Source organism: Melopsittacus undulatus, chromosome 3 (assembly GCF_012275295.1).
Source record: "Melopsittacus undulatus isolate bMelUnd1 chromosome 3, bMelUnd1.mat.Z, whole genome shotgun sequence".
Taxonomy (NCBI): Eukaryota; Metazoa; Chordata; class Aves; order Psittaciformes; family Psittaculidae; genus Melopsittacus; species Melopsittacus undulatus.
The window spans coordinates 54,068,323-54,092,377 of NC_047529.1; the positions used below are offsets into that span (position 1 = coordinate 54,068,323).

Consider the following 24,055-nt stretch of genomic DNA (forward strand, 5'->3'; position numbering starts at 1 on the left):
AGGGTCACCTTCCTAAGGTAAATAATATCAACAGAAAATACCTTAAACTGAATGATCCTTACCCATTACTAAACCTATTCAGGAAATTATATAAAGCTCTTTGAAGACACAAATATTTTAAGAACAGTTAACCACTTCAAACAACTACTTTATTTCCTTCTACTGTTTTGAAGACTAAAGCCAAGTTTCATTTCTTAAACATTACTTGGGATATTCACTAAAAAAAATAGGAAAGATAGGGAAAATATGACAGACCCTTTAAAATGTTATAATGCAAGTAAAGCAGCAGCAATATTCCTCACATTACCTGAAAGTGCATTAGTACAGATAATGCAAGTTGTCAGTAACTAAAGAATTATACTATCCATGGGTCGAGAATCCCGCTCTTACAAATTTTTACTAATCTCACATGCAACTATATTTTTACTGTTTTCTGTTTGGGTTCTTTGTTTGTTTTATGTATCTTTTACAAGCAGGTCCATCAACCACATAATTAAAAAGCATTTGATTACATTTAAAACAAGTAAATCAAAACAAGCACTTTTTATCAAGTTTTCCAAGTTTAAGTTTATATTATAAAAACCTTACAAAAGACCCACGACATAACCATTGCAACTGACCCCACAATAAGCAAAAGAGGAAAAAATACACTATTCAAATTTTAAGCCAATATTAGCATATTTCTTTTTAAACAACAGATGCTATAATACATAGCTTGGCAGCTACTTCATTAGAGAAATATGATTCAAGATATGTGGCTCTTTGAAACAAATACAAAGGAATTTGGTAGATCTATGTTCTTCACTAAATTCTTCCTTAGATTTAAGTGTAACACTACAAGCATCATGCAGCACAGAAAAAAAAGCCCCAAACTGGAAGTCTCAGGATTTAAGACAGTTGTCTTTCCACAGCAATATGGAAACATTATTATGTTAAGGTATATAATCAGCAAAGGTACTGCTCATTGCTTAATCTATTTGCTCAATCAAGGAACCACTAAAATTAGCAAAATTAACCATGAGCTAATCCACTTCAAAGTTTTCAAAACAAGTGTTCAAAGTAAGAACTGATTGTTAGGTCACAGCATCTTTGAGTATGGCAATCCCTTGAAACTAATTATACTCCTTTATTTTTTTCAACAGGAAGGCAAAAGCTGCACAAAGGCCAAAGCAGTACCAGCCTGAACATTCCACCCTTTACTGGCGAGCAGTAAAAGCTCTGACAATGACACCAACAGACTTGGCAGAGACAAAGGCTATTTTAACTCATGGAGTTGCAGAAAGAAATGTGGAAATTCTCCAAAAAAGAAAGTGGACAGACAGCAACTGCTGAAAAGTTTAATTGAGAAAGAAAAAAAAAAACCAACCCAAACCCAAAACCACACAAATGAAGTGACCCTCAAGTACAGGCAGCCCTCCCTCTTGCATTATACCTCTTTCATCATATTCTTCCTGCAGCGACCTTTCCCCCATGCACTATATGGCAGAAGAGAGACATGGAATGTGTTATCATCAGCCTCTGCTGTCCATCTGACTCCCCCAGATGACTGTGGATGCAGTGAGACTGGCAATGATCCAGGACACAGAAATGCCACAGTTGGAAGATGCAAGTGAAAGCTGTCATATAAACACTTGGATTTTCCACTGGATGCTTGATGAAGGTCTTGAATATATGGAGAAATAAGCTAGCAATCTACCAGAAACACTTATTAAATTACAAGTAACAACAAATATTTAGAAAAGAACTAGCATAAAATAAAATAATGGACAAAGAAAATAAAGCTTGAAATTATTTTTTACTGGCTGGATTCCATTTACTTTAAAGAGCAGTAAAACAAGTGTCACCAAAATTGTGATTCTACAATGTGCAAATCTGAACATGGAGCAATAAGTTCCAATTATTTTCTATGCATTTAACTCTAAATTTTAGAGGAAAGCTCTTCATGAATAGATCTGCATTCATCAATCCCTGGAAGCGTTCAAGGCCAGGTTGGATGGGGCTTTGAGCAACCTGGTCTAGTGGAAGGTGTTACTGTCCATGGCAGGGGGGGTGGAACTGGATGATTTTTGACGTCCCTTCCAACCCAAATGATTCTATGATTATACTGTGATCACCAATACAAAATGTCAACACATCTTATATTGTTCCTTGAATCTACTGATTTGTAGGTAATACTGTTCTTTTGTTTTTAGATGCAACACTAGGAAATGTTTTTCTTAATTCATCTAAAATGTTATTGTGGATTTCTTTTAGAACACAAATATTTTCCTAAAACATTAATTATTTTGTAAGCAAGTAGTATAACAGTTCCTTAGTTAACCATTAATTCATTCATCCATAAATTTTTTTACCTCTTTTGAATGGTTTAGGCTTGATGAGTATTACCTATATATGCTCAAGTGAAGAACTCTCCAAGGCAACAACTTGGAGGACCACAAAAATAAAATAAAATTACAAAATACAATATCTGCACATCAAAGAGCTCATCTCCTGATATCAAAGATTCTATACTTCACTGGGATGGAAAGTGTTAATGCTGTGAATAAAAGGTTCACAACTGCAGTTGAATCATGTGAAGATTATCAATATAGCAGCAATGTACAAAGGGGCTTCAGCAAGGTTACTGAGTTTAATATAATCCTCTCAATAGCTAAGCACAGTAATAGAGAACACTGTGTTCACTGTGACAGCATGTTGTGTGTGCTCGGTAATACTTTTAAAATATACAGGGAGAACAAGAAATCCCCAGCATCTCTACTACGCTCAAAGACAAAGTAAAGACATTAACAGGAACTGACACACAACCCTTAAACACAAAGGCACAAAAAAGCCAAACATTCAGAGCTGCAGAATATTATTTAGCACTTTCTCCTTAGTCCTTCTCAAAGGGTTTAACTACATCACCGAACAGACAAGTTGTTATGACCGTAATTTAAATGCAAGCAACACAGCTCTAGCCTGCATGGGCCAGGTCTGCTGGGAGGGGATATTACATCCGCTTCAGCCACCCTAGCAAATCTGTGCCAGAGAGCTGTTGTTTTTTCCTACGCATATTTAACTAAGATAAGGTTGCAAGAGCAGCAAAGACAACACAATCTGCCTTAATTCAGTGCAACTAGTTCCCATTTCAGCTTGTAGAATAGTCTTGGGGAAGACAGACACCTGATTTGAGCCCAACTGCAATTTTCCTTCATTACCTTCACCGGTACTCAGCCAGTTAGCTTCTCCCCTGTACTATGAATTCATATACTACCGTTGCAGTTTTCCTTGTGTCTTTAACACAAAGTATAAACCAGAACACACAAAACACACAGTGACCCTCTGCTGTCACAAAATTTCAAGTTCCAAGGGTGCCAATCCAGCTAACTGACTTCAGCAGCAGCAGGGCTCAGCCATTCACAAATCTCAGCCAAGTGCTTTGCCAGCTTCTGCACTGTTCAAAGCACTGGGAGTCATCTTGTTGCTTTGAACAGGTAAATCAGTGTTCATTTTTTCAAAGAAACAACACAGAAAAAGCAAACAGTTAAAAAGACCTTTAGTTTGCCCAAGCAGAGCTCCAGCACAGGTCAGATTCAGAATTTTTTAATCCTCTGAAAGAACAAATAGTCAAAACTAAAGGAAAAAAATGGACAGGCTGCACTGAAATTGATATTATCCTAAATTGGTTTATTCCCCTTTCCTAGTTCACATGCATATAAAAATCCCACCTAAACAAAATCTAACGTTTCCAAACCATTACCATTTCACAGAAATTAAAATAGCTTCATTTAAATTCTTAAAAGCCTTATTTTGAATAGCAAATTTTATAAGAGCCTGCCATTACAACTATTTTGGACCAAAATAAGACAAATTTCCCCAATAAATTTCTGTACCATATGCAAAACTTCAGAACAGTAAACATGCCTCAACCTCTATCATACTGTGGGCACATCACCTCACATGATGAGCACTTAAAAGAAGAACACAAAACACCCCTGTCCACCATCAATGGCAGGGAGCTTGTAGGAATAACTGGAGGCTTTGCAATTAGCCCTGACCACGAGACACTTCACCCTTTTTTTTTGAGGGGTTTGTTAGTCTGTTTTAAACAGAGGTCATCTTTTATTTAACAGATTTCTTAGAAAATTACTGAAAAATTGTAATTGCATTTCCTTAACTTTAAATTATAGGAACATCATTATTTTTTATTCTTTCTAAATGTAAGGCTAAATTTGGCTTACAAAGTATATTTGAAAGAACAAGAAGTCTAGATCACTTTAGATGACCTTTGTTCAAGTTTATAGCTTATTAGGAATAGAAATACTAATTTGTGTCATATAGGGAACATATAGCATTAGTTGTTATGTATTTAGCTCAAAACAGCAAATCACTGCTGGTACACAAGGTCATTGTTATCAGTATCTCATGACAGCTCTTCCTGCTTGCCATCAGAGCAGGATAGAGTTACAACCAGAGACTTAAGAGTCATAACAAATAAACTGACTTAGCACCATTTACTCTCTGTTAAAGCCCATCTCTCTTTAAAATATTCAAAAGATCCACCCAACCCCTTCTTAGGCTTTCTAAGTGAGCTCTTTGTTTGCAAAGTTCTAAAAAGATGGCACACAAGAAACAATATCCTCTTATAATATGCACCAGTCCTGCCTTGAATACATACTGTTGAGTACAAAACCCATGTTCTCCATTCTTACTGAGAAATCAGAGAATCACAGAATGGCTGAGGTTGGAAGGGACCTCTAGAGGTCATCTTGTCTGGATTGCTCAAGCAATGACACCCAGAGTTGTTTACCCTGGACCATGTCCATATAGATTTTGAGTATCTCCAAGGAAGGAGACTCAACAACCTCTCCAAGGAACCTGTACCAGTGACTGGTCACCCCCACAGTGAAAAAGTGCTTCTTGCTGTTCAGAGGGACCTTCCTGCATTTCAATTTGTGCCTATCGTCTCTAGCTCATTATCACTGGGGAGCACTGAAAAGACCCTGTCTCTGTCCTCTTTGCACCCTCCCTTCAGATAGTTCTATACATTGACATGATCCCCCTGAGCTTTCTCTGCTCCAGGATAAACAGTCCCACCTCTACTCAACCCTTCCTCAAAGAAAAGGTTTCAGTCCCATAATCATGTAGCCCTTCACTGGAATCTCTCCAGTATGTCCATGCCTCTCTTGTACTGGGCAGCCCAGAATTAAACACAGTAATCCAGATGTGGCCTCACCAGTGATAAGCAGAACAAAAGTTATCACCTCCCTCCATCTGCTGGCTCTGGCTACTGCAGCACAAGATGTCATCACAGATTTGAAACAGCACATTACTAGCTCAAATCTCTGATGAAGGCATATCAAAACCTTCTGCATCATTATGAGCCATACATGAATAAAATGTATGGTAAGAATTAGAATGCTTGTTTATCTGAGAAATTGAAATAAAGTAGAAATGCACTGAAAAAATGAGTGCCCAAAGTGGTGCCAGTCTTGAATAATCCTATGGAGGGAAATTCTACAACCTTAGAAACTTGTTCCAACATTTGACTATCCTACAAACATTTTATACTACAGTATATACTACACAGTGTGACTGACTGGCAAATCAACTAGTTCTGACAGGCCAGTACTGAAACCTACTTTTAAGGATGGTCATTTCAGAAATCCTGCCTTTAGTTCTTCTGTGGGACTCTGAGACCAGGATGACACCAGCTGACAGGGAACTATAATGATGGGACAGGTTAGTATCTTGTATTAGCTACTGTTTACACTTTTTAAAATGTAAGCTTTCCTCACAGTAAAAATAACTAAAAAAAATTTTAAAGCTTAATAGATTTACCTTAAACAGATGATTCCTTAAGAATTTAGAACCTGGTAGTTTAATGGACTCCCCATACTGGAGAACAGATGCTCACATACTGTACTAAAGCGGATCACTGTGTAAGCTCATGGTGTTTCAGTTTGAACAGATAGAAGCGTACAGACTGCTTTGGAAAAAGCTTACAATTTGAGAGGTGATGGTAAATTTATGGCCATGTAAAAACATTTAAACCCTTCTTAGCCACACTATGAGAAAAAATAAATCAAAAATAAAAATAAAATCAAAGTTTGGTAAATTGCTTGAAACAAATTCACTGAGGTCAACTTCACCACATCTCTCAAATGATGTTTTGGTTTTTTATCTAGCACAGCTTTAGAACTGCAGTTTTTCTACATTGAACATGTTCTTACCCAAACTCAAGTACCAAGAAGACAGAGAGAAACTGGTAAAATAGGCATTCTGGCTGCAGAAATTCAAATGTTGAGTTGGTATCATCTCAGTTGAAGTTTCTTGATCTGACCAAGAGATGTAAAATGGACTCTGAGGTTAACTACACAAGGGGGATGCAAAGGAACAGTAGCAAAATATACACCCCAAATACTGAAAACAAACAAACTAGAAGTACTAAAACCAACAATTATCTCCTCAGACATTCCAAATATAATTTCCAGTAACAAACCTTACCATTACACATGTAACACTTTGTCATTATCGTGCCATTTTTATTTATCTGGTAGGAAGCCTGAGAAAATACTTCACGTTTTTTGTCTTTCTCTTAATTTAAAACAAGATTGTATCAGAGAGAGGAATTGCTCCAGCTCCTCTAGCTGCCTTTGCAGAAAAGAAAAAAACTATACACATACGGATACTCTCTAGCAACCTGCTGGGAGTCATATACTGTAAGTGGTTTAGGAAAATCTTTCTCTCCAAGAGAGAAAACGGATTTGAAGGCAGGCAAACTTGTGCTCAAGATAATGAACTACATTGTTTCCAAATTCTGAAACAAAGTATTTTATTTCCTTCCTGAAAAATCAATTTTGTTCTTTATGGAGTATCTGTTGTGTTAAAGGATACTGTTTGTGTAATACATCTTTTTACTGAAGGAGATTACTTTGGGTACAAAATACCCCCTACTAACATTGTTCTCAACATTGGTAATACAGACAGTAGAGCTAATTTTCAGTCATCCAGGAAGAATGGTAGGCTTGCTAAACTTTTATCATCATCCCTTCTGAAACACAGTAAAAATCACTGTTAGAACTGATAGTTTATTAGATCAAAGCTACCATCAACAATGTCAATTCTGCCTGGTTGTGTTAACAGGAAAATGTTTTACGAGTTCTACCACTGGGCATCCATTTAACTTCCAGCACCAGCTATGCTATAAAATCGTGCAGATAATTTATTTGGTGACCTGCGTGTGTGGGAAGCATTATCCAGCAAAACTTCTCACAGTCTGACAAAATGCTTTGATTTGCACTGTTCAGATGATTGAACAAAGAGATTTAAGCAATCATGAACAATAGCTTTTATCTCCAAATGTGCTAAAAGTGTAATGTTATATGAGAGCAACCTATTGCTTTAAGACCGGATTTGATAAAATGCAAGTGATTGGATAAATACTATGTCTTAAACTTGTACACATTTTGTCCATTAGGCTGAAGTATTAGTAAAGTTCACATTTACCTTAAACATAATTTTTAGCAATTTCCCCACATCATGCTCATAAAGCCCCCATGGTATCCATGGTAACCTCTTTGCTTACATATAGCTTAAAACATTCATTCCAATTAGGTGAAGTAAACAATAAACAGCCATTCATAATTCCTCAACTTGTGCTGTCTTTTCTTTCATATAGTATTCAACAGCCTCCAAGACAGTTCCCAGGTTAAGTCTGCCACATGCAGTTGATGACAGGTTGGTCTGCCACCAAATTCTCTCTTCCCCGCATCAGGGCAGAACTGATTTAATTACTCCCAATAATATGCACAGTATACAAGTGCAGGAATCTAATAAATTCTTACATAATGCCAACAATGCAGGTTCAATATCTTACTGTGTTTCTTTTCAGTGTAAATGTACTCCTACTACTCTACAAGGCTTCCTAGAGTTTAATCTATTCTTTCTCTATACTATAAAAAATATTTGATTTATAATAGTCTGACACATGCTGCAATGTCTTCCAAAAAAGACTCACCTCAGACAGGAAACATGCTCAATAAATCTTATATCTAATATTCCATTATATTTCATATCAAAACACAACGGGATGTCTTGCCACACAAATTTTTTAAAACATTCTGCTTCTATGGGCTGGTTTGGTATTTCTTTTAATTCCTTAAGATGCACTCACTGAGAGTTGTGGCTTTTTTAAGAAAAAGCTGATAAAGGCTTTTCCTGGTGTTTTTACACAAAAACCACTACAGTGAAAAACCAGCAATAGCCTTGGGACACCTGCTAACTCCTGTCTCTCTGGGACACCTAGCACTCTGCCTGTGTTTAGTATGTCATGCCTTTGCTACACAGCATAACCTACTACAGACAGATGACACCTTGTTAATAATGTCAGAAATAACTGCTTAAAGTTCTCTGTGCAGCTGCTGGAAGAATTCAGAGACCTCACAAGACACGCAGAGTTAAATGTTTAAGATGGTCTTTCTATTTTGTTCTTCAAAAACTTAAACTAGAAAATCCCTTGACTGAGAAGTCAGAGAAAGGCTTCCATCCCTTCCAGGGTTAAAAGATGCTTTTGTAAGATTTTTAGGTCAGATTAACCTTTTGCTCACAATAGGGCTGGCTATTGGTTTTATTTTTTACTGTCTTTAACACAGGTGAAAAAAAAAATCAATATGAAGCGAGACAAAGGGCTCTGGAGGCTCTGGCTACACCAGCTTTTGGTTTGGCTCATACACAATCCTACAACATGCTGAGGCTGGGAAGGATTAGCCTGCTTGTGTTGAGTAAACCGATGATACTCAATAAACAGTTTCTGTTGTAAACCCCTTAGGACGTGCAAAGCCACACTAGTTGGCATTAGACCAGATAAGCTGCCGAACCAGCTGTAATCTCATTTAGACCTGAGCTGATCCTCCTGTCCTTTCATTCCACAGGATCAAAGCAAACCACTGAGGAGGCAGCTGTATTATAGCAGCAGTGCTTGCTGGATGCAGCAAACATTTCATAAATTCCTCTCCTTGAAGCAAGCCTGCACATAATCTACCCAGAGCCAGTTCAATCAATGGATTTCTGAATTCGTTAGTCTTATTATTACAGGATAACTGTTTTCTCCACATAGTGTGGTAGTTGTTGCAAGCCAAGTTTGCAGAACAGCTCTTATTGCTGATCAGTTCTTTCTGGTAATGTGCCTTTGCATTTTTTGCTGTGCCACATGAAAATGATTTAAATCACTTCAATATAGTACTTTTTAAAAGATTAGAAATAAAACCAATTCACAAATATTCAAGTAGGAAGCCTTGAAATGCAGTAAATCCTTCCAAGCATAATTACTGGCTACCCGTTCACATGCTTCCATGCATCAGTAATAATGACCAGTGCTTTTCTCAGTGACAGCAAATGATGATAGCAAAAGCAGAGATTATATCATTGTTGCATAAATACAGACTAAAATTACCAATGTGAAAGGAGTCATGCTAAGAAAAAAGATTTCTATTTGCCTTTTACTCCTCGTGGTCTCTGCAATTAAAAATAAGAAATATTTTCATTGTTAAATGAACAGCCCAACTAAATAAAACCAGAAAACCAGAAAAGCAACAGGTCTTTTTAAATGAAGCAAAAATTAAATCCAAGACACTATCAAATAAGACTTCAGGGTGCAACACTCAATTTCTGTACACCACTTGGAGTTTTCATTGTGCAATTATAGCTAAAAAAATAAAAAAATAAATGTTACAGTGTAACCTTAAGAGCCCTAGAAGAACAGAGAGTGTAGCTCAGAAAATGTGTCAACCACTCCATTTCACACCAGTGAAGCACGCAGTAACACATATTCACAGATAAAGAAAGTAAAATTAGATTTGTAATTTACACTGGAACAGGGAAATACTATTTTAAAATATTTTTAAGTTCTTTGATTTGCTAATTGCATTTATTGTTAAAGACCTAAGTTTTCTGGTGCAGATGCATCGATAAAGAAGAAAAAAATAAGATGTAAGAAGAATTATGCAGTACAGCAGTGATTCTGGGGTCAAATAACATTAGTGATACCTGGATCACTCCTTGAAGAATGAACAGGAGTCACAAATTTGTCCAGAAAAACAGAGGTAAAAATAGCAGTATTTATGACTCACTGTTATTCGCAAACAGTGTAAGTAAACAATGCACACAAACAGAAAAGATGAAGCATTCCTCACAGACCAGTGCTCTGTTTACAGAGTGCAAGAGAAAAATCTGTATCATCTTTGCACACACATCCTAACCTACACTACACAGATCTATGGGACCTCTGTTATCTGGCCATTAGTGTTTATAATAAGATATGAAAAAATCTGTCCCTGTAATATAAAGCTTCAATGAAGTATAATAAAATCAGATATTTAACACATGCAAATGATTTTTAACAGATTGCAGAAATGAGATTTTAGTATGAAACTTTTTTTTAAGCACTAAAGCACAGATGTGCTAGAGCATGTCACAGGCAGCTGGCAACCATGAACAAAAGGTATTTGCACCTATCCTCTACAGATGTGTAAAAACCCAACCACGCATCTCTTCCTCAATCACATCGAAACCATCTGATGTGTTAGTTAATGATTCCCCTCTCTCCACTTCATTCTTCAGACATAAAGGGGTCCTATTTAACATAATCACTTAACAGCAAAGTGATGGGTATCAGAACCCTAATTCTTCTAATATTTGCAAAATCCGGCTCTTTTTAATAATAATAACACTATGATAGCAAACTGTAAAACTGTGTAATTATACTTTAATTGTATTGTGAGGCATGCATTAATCACAAAGTTTAAGTACCAAGGATGGAATTATAATAATTCTGTAAAACAAATTTAAGCTAGCTAAGTAGGTCAGAACCACTAGCATGCAACAGGAGACCTCTGGGAATTTATCAGTTAATGGCTATTTATGTGCAAATGAGTGCCCTCCAACCCTCCCAAATCCTGTGTAGCTGAAGGGTATTTCTGTTAACCAGGAGCATGCTTAACTGCTGAGGCATAAATTAAACCATTTATTGGAATGATTTTAATTCTTCTCTCCCCCCACCCTCTCTAACTACTCCCTCCACCCTCACTAGAAGCACAATTTACAGTATTAATTTACATGGAGATAGGACTGCTAAACAGTTTTCAGAAATTGCTTGTTTCAAGCAAGGCAGGGAGAGGGAGAAGACGGTGACAAGGAGAAAGAAACTTTCAGTTAGAGGCAGTAGCAGTGCTATACTCAATCAGCACATCATCCAGGCTATTAGAAATTCCAGAGGTTCAGTATTACAGCAGTGCAGTGTAAATTCCTTCATAATGAACTCTAATGAAATGAAATTCTATTTTATGTCCTCATAGAATTGTTTAGGATGGAAAAGACCTTTAAGATTATTGGCCCAACCATTAACCTAGCACTGCCAAGTGCACCACTGAAACATGTCCCTAAGCAACGCATCTACATGCCTTTTAAACACCTCCAAGGATGGTGACTCCATCACTTCCCTGAGCAACCTGTTCAAATGCTTGACAACCCTTTTGGTAAAGAAATTTTTCCTAATATCCAACCTAAACCTCCCCTGGTGCAACTTGAGGCCATTTCCTCTTGTCTCATGTTCTAAACTAGAAAACAGTGAAGCTCAAGGGGACTGCATCAATTGTATTTTCTGTCCCAATGCTCAGACTTTACACATATCAAAGGCTTTCTTTTAAGAGAGAAAACAACAAAAATTTCTTGGCTACAGGAAACCTTCAAGTTTTGAGTTCGACTCGGAAAAAAATAATAATTTTTGATGTCTTAGGAAAACAGATACCTTTACAAATGCTCAGAACCAAGATGTATTAAATTGTCACTGTGATGTAAAATGGGGATGATTTACAGACAATATAAATTATTACTCAACCCTTCTAATCATAGCAGTAATTCAGTACAGAAAGCATAACCCCAAGAATCACTTTTAGGCTTATATTTTCATATGCTTGGGGCTTCTTTTTTCTAAGCACATGCACACATTTTCTTACAAAGCCTAGGGTCCCAGAATAATGAAACAGTAAAAGTTTGATTATCCTAACATCAATTAACCATAGCTCCCTGTTACCCTAAACAGGGTCATGTCTCCCCAGTGTCTAATAATTACAATGTAAAATCCCTTGATTGCCTGAATATAATCACTCTCCCTATGACATATGGATAATCATGGTTGTGCTATAGTTAATTATTATGTAAGAGATGATCACAGTACTTTACTTTCTGATGTCATCTTTCCACCTAATACAAAACTCCATGTGAATGTAACACACTGAACAAGTACACACAAAGCATTTCCTCCCCAGGTCAAGCTGCTTTAGAACACCACTGAATACACTGGGGTGGTATGAATCAGAGGGATTCCCTAGGAGCAAATCTTTAGCAGGTTTAAAATATTTTTAGTAGATACCTGGAACACTTACTGAAGTATTTTCAAATGCACATCACCAATAGCTACTCAATATATTCCTGTCCAGGAAAACAAAGAATGCCAATGAAAATATTTGTTTTTATTCTCATACTCGACTTTATGTAAGGAAAACAAGACTGCAATAAGCAGTAAAAGAAAACCTTATTACCCTGGCAAGCACATATGTACTTGCCTGTTCCTCCCTTCTCCTGCCCCTCAATAAAAGATGACACACACTCCTGGCTGTAGCAAATGCTCCTGCTGAGTGTATAATGGCTGCTGTGGCTGCCTGTGTAGTCCCTGCATTACCATATAGAGAACCAGGAGGTTTCTCTTTCTTAACATGGATTTGCAAGCATACACATTAAACCAGAAACTTCATACCACTTTCTGATAACAGCCAGAAACGAATAAATGAACAGAACTATCTGTCAAAAAAAAAAAAAAAAAAAGTTCACTCCTGTATTTTCAGAAAGAATTAGCTGTATTATTGGAGCCTGCAACAAGCCCAGTTGCAGTTACCTCTGCATTTCCTACATGAGGGGATGCTGCCTTGATTATGCCTGTACCTTCCGGCCATTGGCAGGGTCTCAGCATTGCCCTAAGGCTTTAATTAACCCTGATTAGAGATAAACAGGGATTTCTGGTTGTGAGAAAAACAGAATAGACAATACCTTAACCTTTTCAGAGAACTAAGTAAACCACAAACTGCATTTACTTTTCCATATTTGCTCCTCTCCCGGTAACATCAGGAAGGGACCCCCACAAGACCACAAGATGATGCACAATGTACACTCTTCAGAATATGCTCTACTCTTTTCAGTTGTTTGGGTTTTTTTTGTTTGTTTTTTTTTTTTTTTTTTAGGGGGGATAGGTGGTCTGCTATTTTAGGGTCATTTCACAGGAGGCACATTTTCACTGTCCCTGGTTTAGTACCACTGGAAAGCAAGATGAAGCATTTAGATATTGGCAATTAATGACACTTGGACTTGCTCCAAGCCAAATAAAACATGACAACCCACAGCTATGTGCCCTGTATCAACTAACTAGCTTCCTTTAGAAAATGTCTTAAAAAGCATTTTCAAAGTAGTTTCCTAGAGAGATTTCAAGACTCAAATACAAAACCATTGAAGAGCCAGCACCCTCTTCAGCAGAGCCACTGTTCTGCACACACAGTATGAGCCACCCTCACACTCCCACCTCAGAAATTCCAAGAACTAGTAGGATACAGAAGCATGAAACAGGTTCAACTTCCTTCCCCAAACAGAATGGGGGAAATAAAAAAAAACAGCTATTTCAGTACTTCACGATTTCTCTTGCAGATGATATTTGTTTGTTTTGTGCTTCAAAATATCAAAGTAATTCAAATCCTCATTCTGCTTTCCATTTGAACAGAGAAACATCCTATAATTTTGCCCACACACAAACTCAAACTCTATAACTCATTTTCACTATTTGTGCTAAAGAGTTCCTTAGTTTCAGTGATACCATCAAACACTGATAATATTAAGGTAATAAAAGAAGCCTCATACTAATTATGTAATTTATGAAAATTTTCTCTTCATTCCCATAGACTCACATCATTTTACAGAAAAACTGTTTGTACTTGTAAGGCTACTGTTTTCTCTTACTTTATTGTTACAATACCCAGAACAAGCAAACTGGAAGTTGCTTTATGTCCCAGAAGAAATTTCATCATGAGCAAAAGCATCCCAGGGGAAGAAGAACCAAATAATCTGAAAACAGTCAACTGAAAACACAGAATGTATTTAGATTGCTCCCTTCATTTAGTCACTGGTTTCATGAGAGCACCAAATTGCTTTTCCTAATGAGGCAGTCCCATAAGTTGTAGTAAGAGTAGCTGGCACTGGTTAAGTTACAGCTGTCAGTAACAGAATCTAAAAAAATTAATTTGGAAAAAAGTAAGAAATTGGCTCTTTATCCTCATTGTAGCTATAATCCAGATTCCAAAGCACCAGTGATGGAGGTGGGGGGAACAAAACCCAAAAGCTTGTTCTACTGAACCACTGAAATGAGCCTTTCAGAGCTGCACAAACTACTACTGCTGTTATATTCAGCACCTGGCAGGTGCTTTCCTTGCTTTTCATTTTCCTCCATTAAGACAAGTATATTCATGTGTTCAGTTAGCATTAAGGATTCTCCTTTGAGTTTGGTCAGATTTCTTCCTCCTCTTTAAAGGTCAACTTCCTTTAAAAAACACAGACACAAATTAATTCTACTCTCCAGAGATGACCTCCTTTCACAGGGGCTAGCAACGGAGAAAAGAGTACAAAGAGAAATATTTTGTGCAAAGTAGACACATATGTATATAAATGACTTGTCTAACCATTCTTGAAGATGACAATGGCTTACTCTTGTCCCAGAATATGCACTTAACTCTTTTGTCCATCTTAACGATTCTCTGCTAAGAGAATAGACCAGAAACACATGGGAATAGATGGGCAGAGGCACAAAGTGCACTTTGGTATGCTAGAGAGCCTGAGAACATTGTCCCGAGCCAGCTATCCATACACTGTCTATATCCTTCTGCACAGACTGTCAGTAGGAGGCAGCATTGACTCTGACAGCAGCAGCTCTGAGCTGCAAAGTAGTTGGGAGCTAGCTTCATTCTTCTGTCATTATATAAGCAAGATGACACTGTTCTCTAATCCAGCCAAAGCTGATAAGTACCATCAACCTGTCACTTCCTACATTTCAAATTCTAACATTGCAGCATCAAAGAGTTTTTACATTTCGATTTCTTTTGCTGGCAGCGGTCGGTAGCCTCTCATTCTCCCACGGTGTTCTAATGCAGCATTTGCACACCGGGGTTACTCCCAGCCTGAATAGCAGGTCATCCCCTACTCACTGAGCTCATCTGCGGCCCATGTGCTAGGCAATTTAGATCCAATCAGCCCTTATTTAGCTCAAGAGTAATGAGCAGCATAGTGACACAGACTTAAGCCTGACCCTCAGGACACTGCTCATCAAGCAGTAAAACTGTGACAAAATCATTCATCTTCCACCCGCTGGCAAGAAATAATACTCGCACTCACTGTATTACTTTTTCAAGATATAGAAAAAAAAAAAGGTCCTGAATTTTCATGATGTGAGACATTAATTTGCAGAAAGCTGAATTCCCTTAAACCCCCCTGTTGCTATGAGCTCACCAGGGGGAAATAGGCCTTAGGAGACTGAAATGGAATAAAGAAAATTGCTTCAGCTTTCTGTTCATTTTAAATAAGCCTTAAATCTGACAAGAGATATCCTAAAGAGAGAAGAAATATATATCTTGTAAGGTAACGAAGAAACAATCAAAATTAAGAGATTAGAAGCCTACTTGCACATAATGTTTTTATTGGCAAAAGTATTTCTTTGTTTAATATCCACAACCAAAAAAAAATATTCCATATGAAAAGCCATTCTCACACCTCGTGTGAAGAATAAAAGAAAGAAAACTAAGAAGAAAGTTAATATGGGGAAAATAGTTTCAAATGTGTGACACTTCCATCAGAAAACAAATCTGCAGTTTATGTCCTTCAGGGAACATATATTTCCCTGAACAACTGCAGGGTCCCAAGCAGCAGTTTCTCTGTACACCTCGGTATGATTTTACTCTCTTTTTTAGTGGATTTACTCCTTCACAACAGCAAGTCTTGTACTGCTGTCAGGTAGGCCACAGAAAGCTTATGTGGATTAATTTTAGGTAGATAAAATAGATACAATGGATGAAACAGAGAAGTGTTTTAATCTGTAGAACAGGGGACAGAGCTGTGTATCTTCATGATCACTGTATGAATACTAGACTTGAGTTTCTTTAGCTTTGGGCATCTACCAAGACTGGCTTTGTTTGGGCTTAACAGTCAGAAAAGGTCCTCTGGCAGCTTTTGTTGTTTCAGTTTGGTCTTCAAGTGATTCTAGAATAGACCAGAATTTTTCAATTGGAAGGGATCTACAATGACCATTGAGCCCAACTGATTGACCAATTCAGGGCTGACCAAGCTAACACATGCTGTGAAGGGCATTGTCCAAATGCCTCTTAAACACTGACAGGTTTGGGGAATCAACTACCTCTCCAGGAATCGTGTTAAAGTGTCTGACCACTCCCTTGGTAAAAAAAATGCTTCCTAATACTCAGTCTAAATCTCCCCAGATGCAGCTTTGAACCCTCCCCACATATCCTGCCACTGGATACCAGGGAGAAGAGCTCATCACCTCCCTCTCCTATTCCTCTTTCAGGAAACTGTAGAGAGCAATGAGGCCACCCCTCAGCCTCCTTTTCTCCAAACTAGACAAGCCCAAAGCCCTCACTGCTCCTCATATAGCATTCCTTCCAGCACTCACCAGATCTGCTGCCTTCCTTCTAAGGCAGATGCTCTCTTATTACATCTGAAACACCAATATTGAAATTATTTTAATCAATTATTCACATGGTTTTGACATGGCTGCCTGCCAATTCAAGAAAACAGTGAGAAGTAGATATAAATATTCTTGCAAACCTGAACCAATGCTAGACATACACAGGAGCTTTCCGTACGTAAAGTATTAGGTACACAGCTCCAGTGCACACTACTATTTCATACACAATCAAAACACATGTTGGTTTTAGCTATTCAACTCCGAAGATCAGAATACTAGGGACAAAGGTCTAAAACCTTTAACTTAGATCCCTAAAAATTCCTGGGGAAAAAAAAAAACCAACCTTAATCCCATATAAAGTACGAAGAAAAGAAATTCAGTTTAATTACCAGAGCCACACCTTGAGACAGCTACTGTAGCTAAGTACATATCCAGTGTTCTCAAAGATGGTAACAAATTACTTTTAAGGATTTAGATACAGCAAAACTCTCAAAATGCTGCTATATTTTAAAGCAGTGTCTTCTTCCCATGCTCTAAAGCATATAAAGACTACATTTTCTTTACACTCATTCAAACCTCAGTTTTATTAATGGAATAACTGAACTTCAAAAGAAACCCCAAACAAACCCAACCTAAAAATATTTTAAACCATAGGTTAAAAAAAAAAACAACCCTAAAAATATTTTTAAATCATAGGTCGTTAGCACAGCAAGGTACACTTGTCCCCCAAGCATGAGGTCCATGTTGTGAAGTAAAAAAGGAAGGACTCATTTCCTTTTCCCTCACAGGTAAACAAAGTTCATAGCAACTTTCAAGGACTTTCTAATTCCTCTCTGTCAGTTCAGTGGTTTAGTCATAGAGTTACCCCTTGTGCTTATCAGGACATCACGCTCCATTAGCTCTAAGTGGGACTGAATGGCTCAGAGAAGACACATGCTCTTCCAAACTCTTCCAGATACAGTTTTCAGAAGTTCAACATAAGAAAATACATTTTACAAAGACTGACACTAAAGCTACAGGGGGGAGGGAGGGGAAGAAAAGGAGGAGGAAGTACCTTTCTATTCCCCTCCTGAGCTTATCTGCTGACTTACACAGTAAGAGGGGGGGGAGAGAGGCTTCTTTCAGTCTCAGAAAGCTTCCCACAGGCAAGTAACACACACAAAAATTACAAATTACTATCAATTTTCATAGCAAAAATATATTGCATAATCCATTCCTATAGCCATTTCTCTCACAACCTCAAGGCTAGATACACTCTAACAGATAGAAACATCCAGTTCCACTGTTCTCTAAAGCCCAATTATTAAACTAACTTTTAATTAGAGACAGCTTTACCTGATTAGTATTCCTGTAGCACTTATGAATTTTACCAAATTTTCCAGTAACTTTTCATGTCCTTCAACACTGGCAGAATAGTACAAATGGGCATAAATATGCCAGAAATGTTTTAAAAATATAATTACCATTTATTACATTATTATGTTTGTGATACTTCTCATTTCTCCTATGGGAATCAGTGGCAAGTCTCCCTGAAACTGGGCAAAAATGTTTGGAGCACACCAATGATTTTACAACTGGGCAAGTGCTAGCATTTTATAATCCTGTAACTCAGTGCTAATGCTACAAAACTCAAATGCCAGGATGATGACAATAACAGAAAGCTCATGTCAGAGCAATACCAGATTACAATAAGAGACATTTGAACATGTTTCAAGCACTTCTTTAAAGAATAACATATTGCAATGCTACAACCTGCTGTTTCCAGGCACTCAACAGATTTCTTTGAGTCTGTGTCCATTTTTACAGTGAGTTCTGTCAAATCCATTAAACGCCTGTATTTTTATTAACCTAGCGTTTCTTTTTGTGTCATAATGCATTCAAATGACTAGTGCCACAGATCTGGAACAAATGAAAATCACATATGGGCAAGCACCCTGAACTTACCTTGCATTAAAGAAGAAAAATAGAAACAAACAAACAAACAAAAAACCTCACCAAAACCCAACCAACCAAACAAAAAAACCTGCATTCTAAAACACTGCTTAAAACCAGAAAAAATAAAGTGAAAAATTATGTCTGATCTTGAAGCTGAATGCTCCAAGTAAACATAGGAAAGAAGTGCTCTGCATTTTTATTTTGGGGAGTTTCTTTATTGCTTGCTGTTTATTTTGCACATTTTCAAAAAGGAGACTGTATTAAATACGATCTTGCACTTCATACTGAATATCACTATGAAAATCAAGTACTTGGAAGTGCCAGCAAGTAGCATCTCTTTTCCAATGTTCAACTTGCTACGTATCAAACTCTAATAAAAATGAGTCCTCCTGCCAAGTCACAACTCTATTTCAATATATGGACACCAAACTGTCATAATGATAATAATAATAGTTAAAAAAAAAAAAAAAAACAAAAAAAGAAATTGATTAAAAAAGCTTATTTAAAACCACCTAAGCATGGGTAAATAGAACAATCAAAACCAGAACAAATAAAAGCTACCAGTACTTTTCTAGCAGACAAGAAAAATACCAGAAAAACCTGGAAAGGGTTATTTCGAAACACAGTAGTGTAAAAATGGTGAAGGTGAGGGAATCTTTTCAAATGCCTTGTAAAAAAAAAGACAGGAAGAAAACAAGCATCCTTTCAAAACCTTGTATGCCAAGTTTTAGCCCAGAGCAAGTTTTCACTGCTATGTTACAAAACCCTTGAAAATAAAGGTTGATAATGGAAATGCTGACAGACCCTTAACCATAGCAGCATGAATAGCTATAATTAAAGAAGAGCTTTTGGCTACACCTTGCTTTACAAATGAAAGATACCATTTTTACCATATCCTCAAATAAAAGCAACTGTGAAACCTGGAATACCATTTTAGCAACCCAATAAGATGTTAAAGGGGACCACTAAAACTATCAGTCATTTTAAGCTTTAAATACTGTGGTATTCAGCTAACACAACCAAGTTAGTATTTTCATAATGCTACTTAATCAGCAATAAAGAATGCTCCTGTGAGCCATCATCTGGGGTTAGCAGAAAACGGCACATGAAGTTATTATTTCCTAACAGCCTAGAGGGAGCAGCTTCTCTCTTTAATCAGTGATCTGACTTACTTCCTACCTGCAAATTCCCTGTCATGCAGTTATAAAATTATTAAGAGTGCAGTGTACAGAAAAATTACATTTATGAAAGGCCTACTATCTTGTATCTGCCTGGATTTCCAATGCACGAGAGAGAGTGGCATTGAACTATTTCATCCTTCTGCAAGTTTGCAGACAGACCAGGACTAATCAGTCTGGTTAAGCCAATGGTAATTTAACATCTGGTTGGCACAAAGTCATCCAAACCTTCTGAACCAAGAAAGTGGTTTCAGTGTTGTTCTACTTGTACAGCAACAAAGGCTTATTTGCAGTGAGTCTGTCAAAGTGAGAGAGAGAACCAGGAACATTTTCCTGTTCCATCCAACCTGAAGATCAAAGCCTTTTATAAACATTAACGAATTAAGCTTCTCTGCACATGGGATAAATAGGCAGGTAAAATTAACCAAGTGTATAAATACAAAAGTTGAAATAAAGAATTGTTAAATACAAGGCTCTAACAATCTCTCTCATACCAGTTAGTACCTGAGCGTGTTAGCAATTCAAATATTTCAACAGACCTGCTTTTTGTAAGAAAAGGTACAAATACTGTCCTGTACCTTGTATGTGATGACCTGAGAAGTCTGCAATGAACTTCTATGCCCTCCTCCCTATCTTACAAGAGGACCACTTAACCCCCAGCTCTGGAAAGCTTCAAAATACTGTCAAGTTATGATATAGGGAATTTTTTCACCAGTCTCAAATTTTTCCCCATTTCATCTTTAAAAACAACACAACAAATGCCGTATGTTAGCTAATGGAGGAAATGTCAAAGCATTTTTGAAGCCTCCAATTTATTCCAGTAAATACATTCAGTTGAACTGAAATACTAAATAATAAATCAACTAAACTTAGTTTTGTGCTTCATCTTTTTTCAAAAGACTGCCAGAAAAACAGTTGTCTTGGGATCTATGAGCTATTGACAGCTGCAGTCAAACTACTAGACAGTAACAAAGAATCTAGTTAAAGAGAGATCTTGCATACCGGCCTCGCTATTCCTGTTATGCACCCTTTCACAGCTCTTTCCACGTATTTCAGTCTTGCACATCTGAAGTAATGGAAGATCAATAGCTACCTCGTAATATCGTATACAAAAAAAAAAGCAGTTTGGGCTTCAAACTGGAGGACTACGTCTCAAAGGCATCAGTAGACAAAAATATGCTTATTGAAGGGCGCTGTGGATGTTGAAAACTGAATAAGTACATCAAAGCAAAACTGTTTAAAAGTGGTAAAATATGATTTCCTTGTTTCCTATCAAACCCCAAACAAGTATTAAAATTTCCATAACTGTTGTATTTTATTCCAACCCTGGTGAAAAATTATAATTAAAAAAAAGAGACTGAAAACTAGAATAAATTCAGTGAATAATAATAACAATAAAAACCCACACCAAACCCACCTAATTTAAGTAATTTAGTACTGATAATAATTTTTACATTTCTTATGCCAAAACAAAGGTGGTATTGTCTGAAATAGTAATAACAGGATGATTTTCTAGAAAGCCACTAATTCATAATAAAGTATCAGGGATGTCAAACCTTGTGTCCTGAAATAGTAAGAAAACATTTTTAAGATTCTAAATATAGTGAGGTACTGCTGGATTTGGAAATTTAACACGTATCGTGCACAGCACTCCAGAGATTTTCATTTTACTCTATTTCAGCAAGAAGTTAATAAGAACTACCATTTAACCCTAAAAACAAAACCAACACACCAGTCTATATCCACAATTTAACTAAATAACTTACCGAAGTCTGGCTAGAACAACCTGAAGAAAATTTAGGACCATACTCAGTTCAGCTCCTCGACAAGCAGGCAGCAGCATAGTAAAGCCATCATTTAGCAACTTCTCCTCAGAAAGGCTTAAGTAGCAGCTGGTCTCAAACACTTCTTGGACACCATCAATGTAGGTAGAAAGTACAGTCCAGAGATTTTGTTTCTGTGTGTAGTCATTTTTGGTTACTAAGAACTCCTTTGCTTTCTCACGGAAAGCATTTGAGAGTTTCTCAGCTAGAACACTAATGTCCATGTTCTTCTCAACATAAATCAAAATGAAAGCAAAATGACCTCTCCAGATGAGAGCTCTTCGAGACATAGTGAGGGAGCATGGAGTCAGGAAATCCAAAAGATCCAACGCTCGACTCACTATATCCTCTGTTTCCGCAACAATTGCCAGCATGAGGAACAGGTTAAAAAAGTTCTGCAGCCCCACTTCTGTCAGCTCCTGCATTCTTCTCCGATGGAACTTGGAATAAATTCTACATTAAAAAAAAAACAAACCAACAAAAAACATGAGAGTTTTTTCTTAAACTACGCAATTTTCTATCTGCTTGATATATTAAAATTTTATTTCCATGCTTTTAGTTTACATTTATCCTCTTTAATAACCCCTAAGTTTTAAGCATCCCCTTTTCCCTCCCCTCTTGTACTACTACCGGAACAAAAATGCTATTTTATTTTCTACTCCTAATACAAGGTACATGATTAAGTTTTCAACTACAGGTACAGCCTAACCCTTCTCCAACAAAGTACAAAGTTGCACACAAAGTTATGAGCAGACTCTCTCTACCTTGCCTCTGATGGGTGTCCTCCACACCATGCCTTCAAATGAATGAAATTTAGCCCATAAGGGCTCCTAAGAAAGGAATTTGCTAAGTGGTATCTCTTTGTAACTGCAAACAATTAGAGTACTCAAACTTCTTCCATAAAAAATTCCCTTATTTTTTTTACTGACATGTACTGCACTTCTACTGTATGGAGTGTGGACCACAAGTTTGGAAGAAAACAGGGAAACTAAGGTGTTTGGAAGAGAATCTGCTCACCAGCAAGAAGTTATTAAGAAACTTTAAGCTGTATTGCTTATATGACAGTGCTCAAGTCATACATAGTTGATGGTGAGAAGCACTGCTGCTTTGCAACTTTAAAGTGGTTGGCAAGAAGCACAAAGCTTTTACACATATCTCTTTTCTATGACTTTTGTTCAGATCCGAACTTTTAAATAAATGTCACCATTCTTACAACAGAGGATTAAGGTGAAAATAGCTTGCTTAACTTTTTGACTTCGGTGTTTAAAACCTTGGGTATATCTTTCACCTTTAATTTAAAGCACATTCCACATACAGTAAGTAAACATCCATAAATGCCGTTTTCCTATTCTGCTCCCTGAAAAAATAGTTGGAAGTGGTGCTGAGGTTATCAAATTTGGCCACCAAAATTTAGAGCAAATCCAATTAATCTTGTTTAATAGTAAATTATTACTGACAGGCATTTACATTCTTCATGCATCAATTAATGCTTGGTTAGCTGCTGAAAACAGAGTTCATCCCAAAATCATAGCTGCAGGCTGTTAAATTTTGCTACTTGTGTAATTGATTTATTCAAGGTAGAGAAGATGAATACTGGTTGAGCAGACTGACACAGTGTGTGTTGTCTATTATTATTCTCCCTCTTAAATTAGGGAAAGTAACAAGCTATAATAGCACAAAAAACATAAGTATAGTTTGCTTTCAGAAAAAAAAACAGAACAGGCTAATTAAAATTACTAATTATATCCAACAGCATGTTTGTTCATATGTAATTGTAACAATTTTTAAACCCAAACTTTACCGACTGTAGCAACTTGTGAAGCGTACATAAATATGAGGTATATTTTCCCTCTCTTGGAAGAAATATACCAAGTAACTTTGTAAGCAGATGTACATTCACATGTGTATCTTTTCTGCATTTGTTATTTGCATACAAAAACCACATAATAAAACTTTGACTGATTTTATTAATGCTTAACATTTTTAAAAATCAAAACAAACCCCCCCAAACAAAAACATTTTAGTCTTCTATATCCAATAAAAAAAAAGTAAAATTAAAGAGCACTTTTAATTATTAGTACAATTTCATTATTATAATAAAAGTTTTAAGCATTCAATAAATCTATATAACATCAGGATTTTGACTTAGGCCATATATATTTTATGGGTTTTTATATGACGACTGAGTGTCCACCCTAATTAGTATGTTTCAAAATTAAATGAAAAATCAAAACCCTCACAAAAAGAATATAATGAGAAATTTTTGAAATCATAACAAAGAAAATGGAAATATAAATTAAACTGCAGGCCTAGCAAGACCCAATCTGCATGTTCTTGGACAACACATGGCT

General features: G+C 36.8%; 1 protein-coding gene across 1 annotated transcript in view; it reads right to left on the reverse strand.

The window, feature by feature from the left end:
• Window positions 1–24,055, reverse strand: part of MMS22L (MMS22 like, DNA repair protein) — a 90,902-nt gene that overhangs the window by 33,325 nt on the left and 33,522 nt on the right. Inside the window, exon 14 of the mRNA XM_031045457.2 lies at window positions 21,648–22,157. Within this exon, the coding sequence (XP_030901317.2) occupies window positions 21,648–22,157 (510 nt within the window). The remainder of the gene's footprint in view (window positions 1–21,647; window positions 22,158–24,055) is intronic.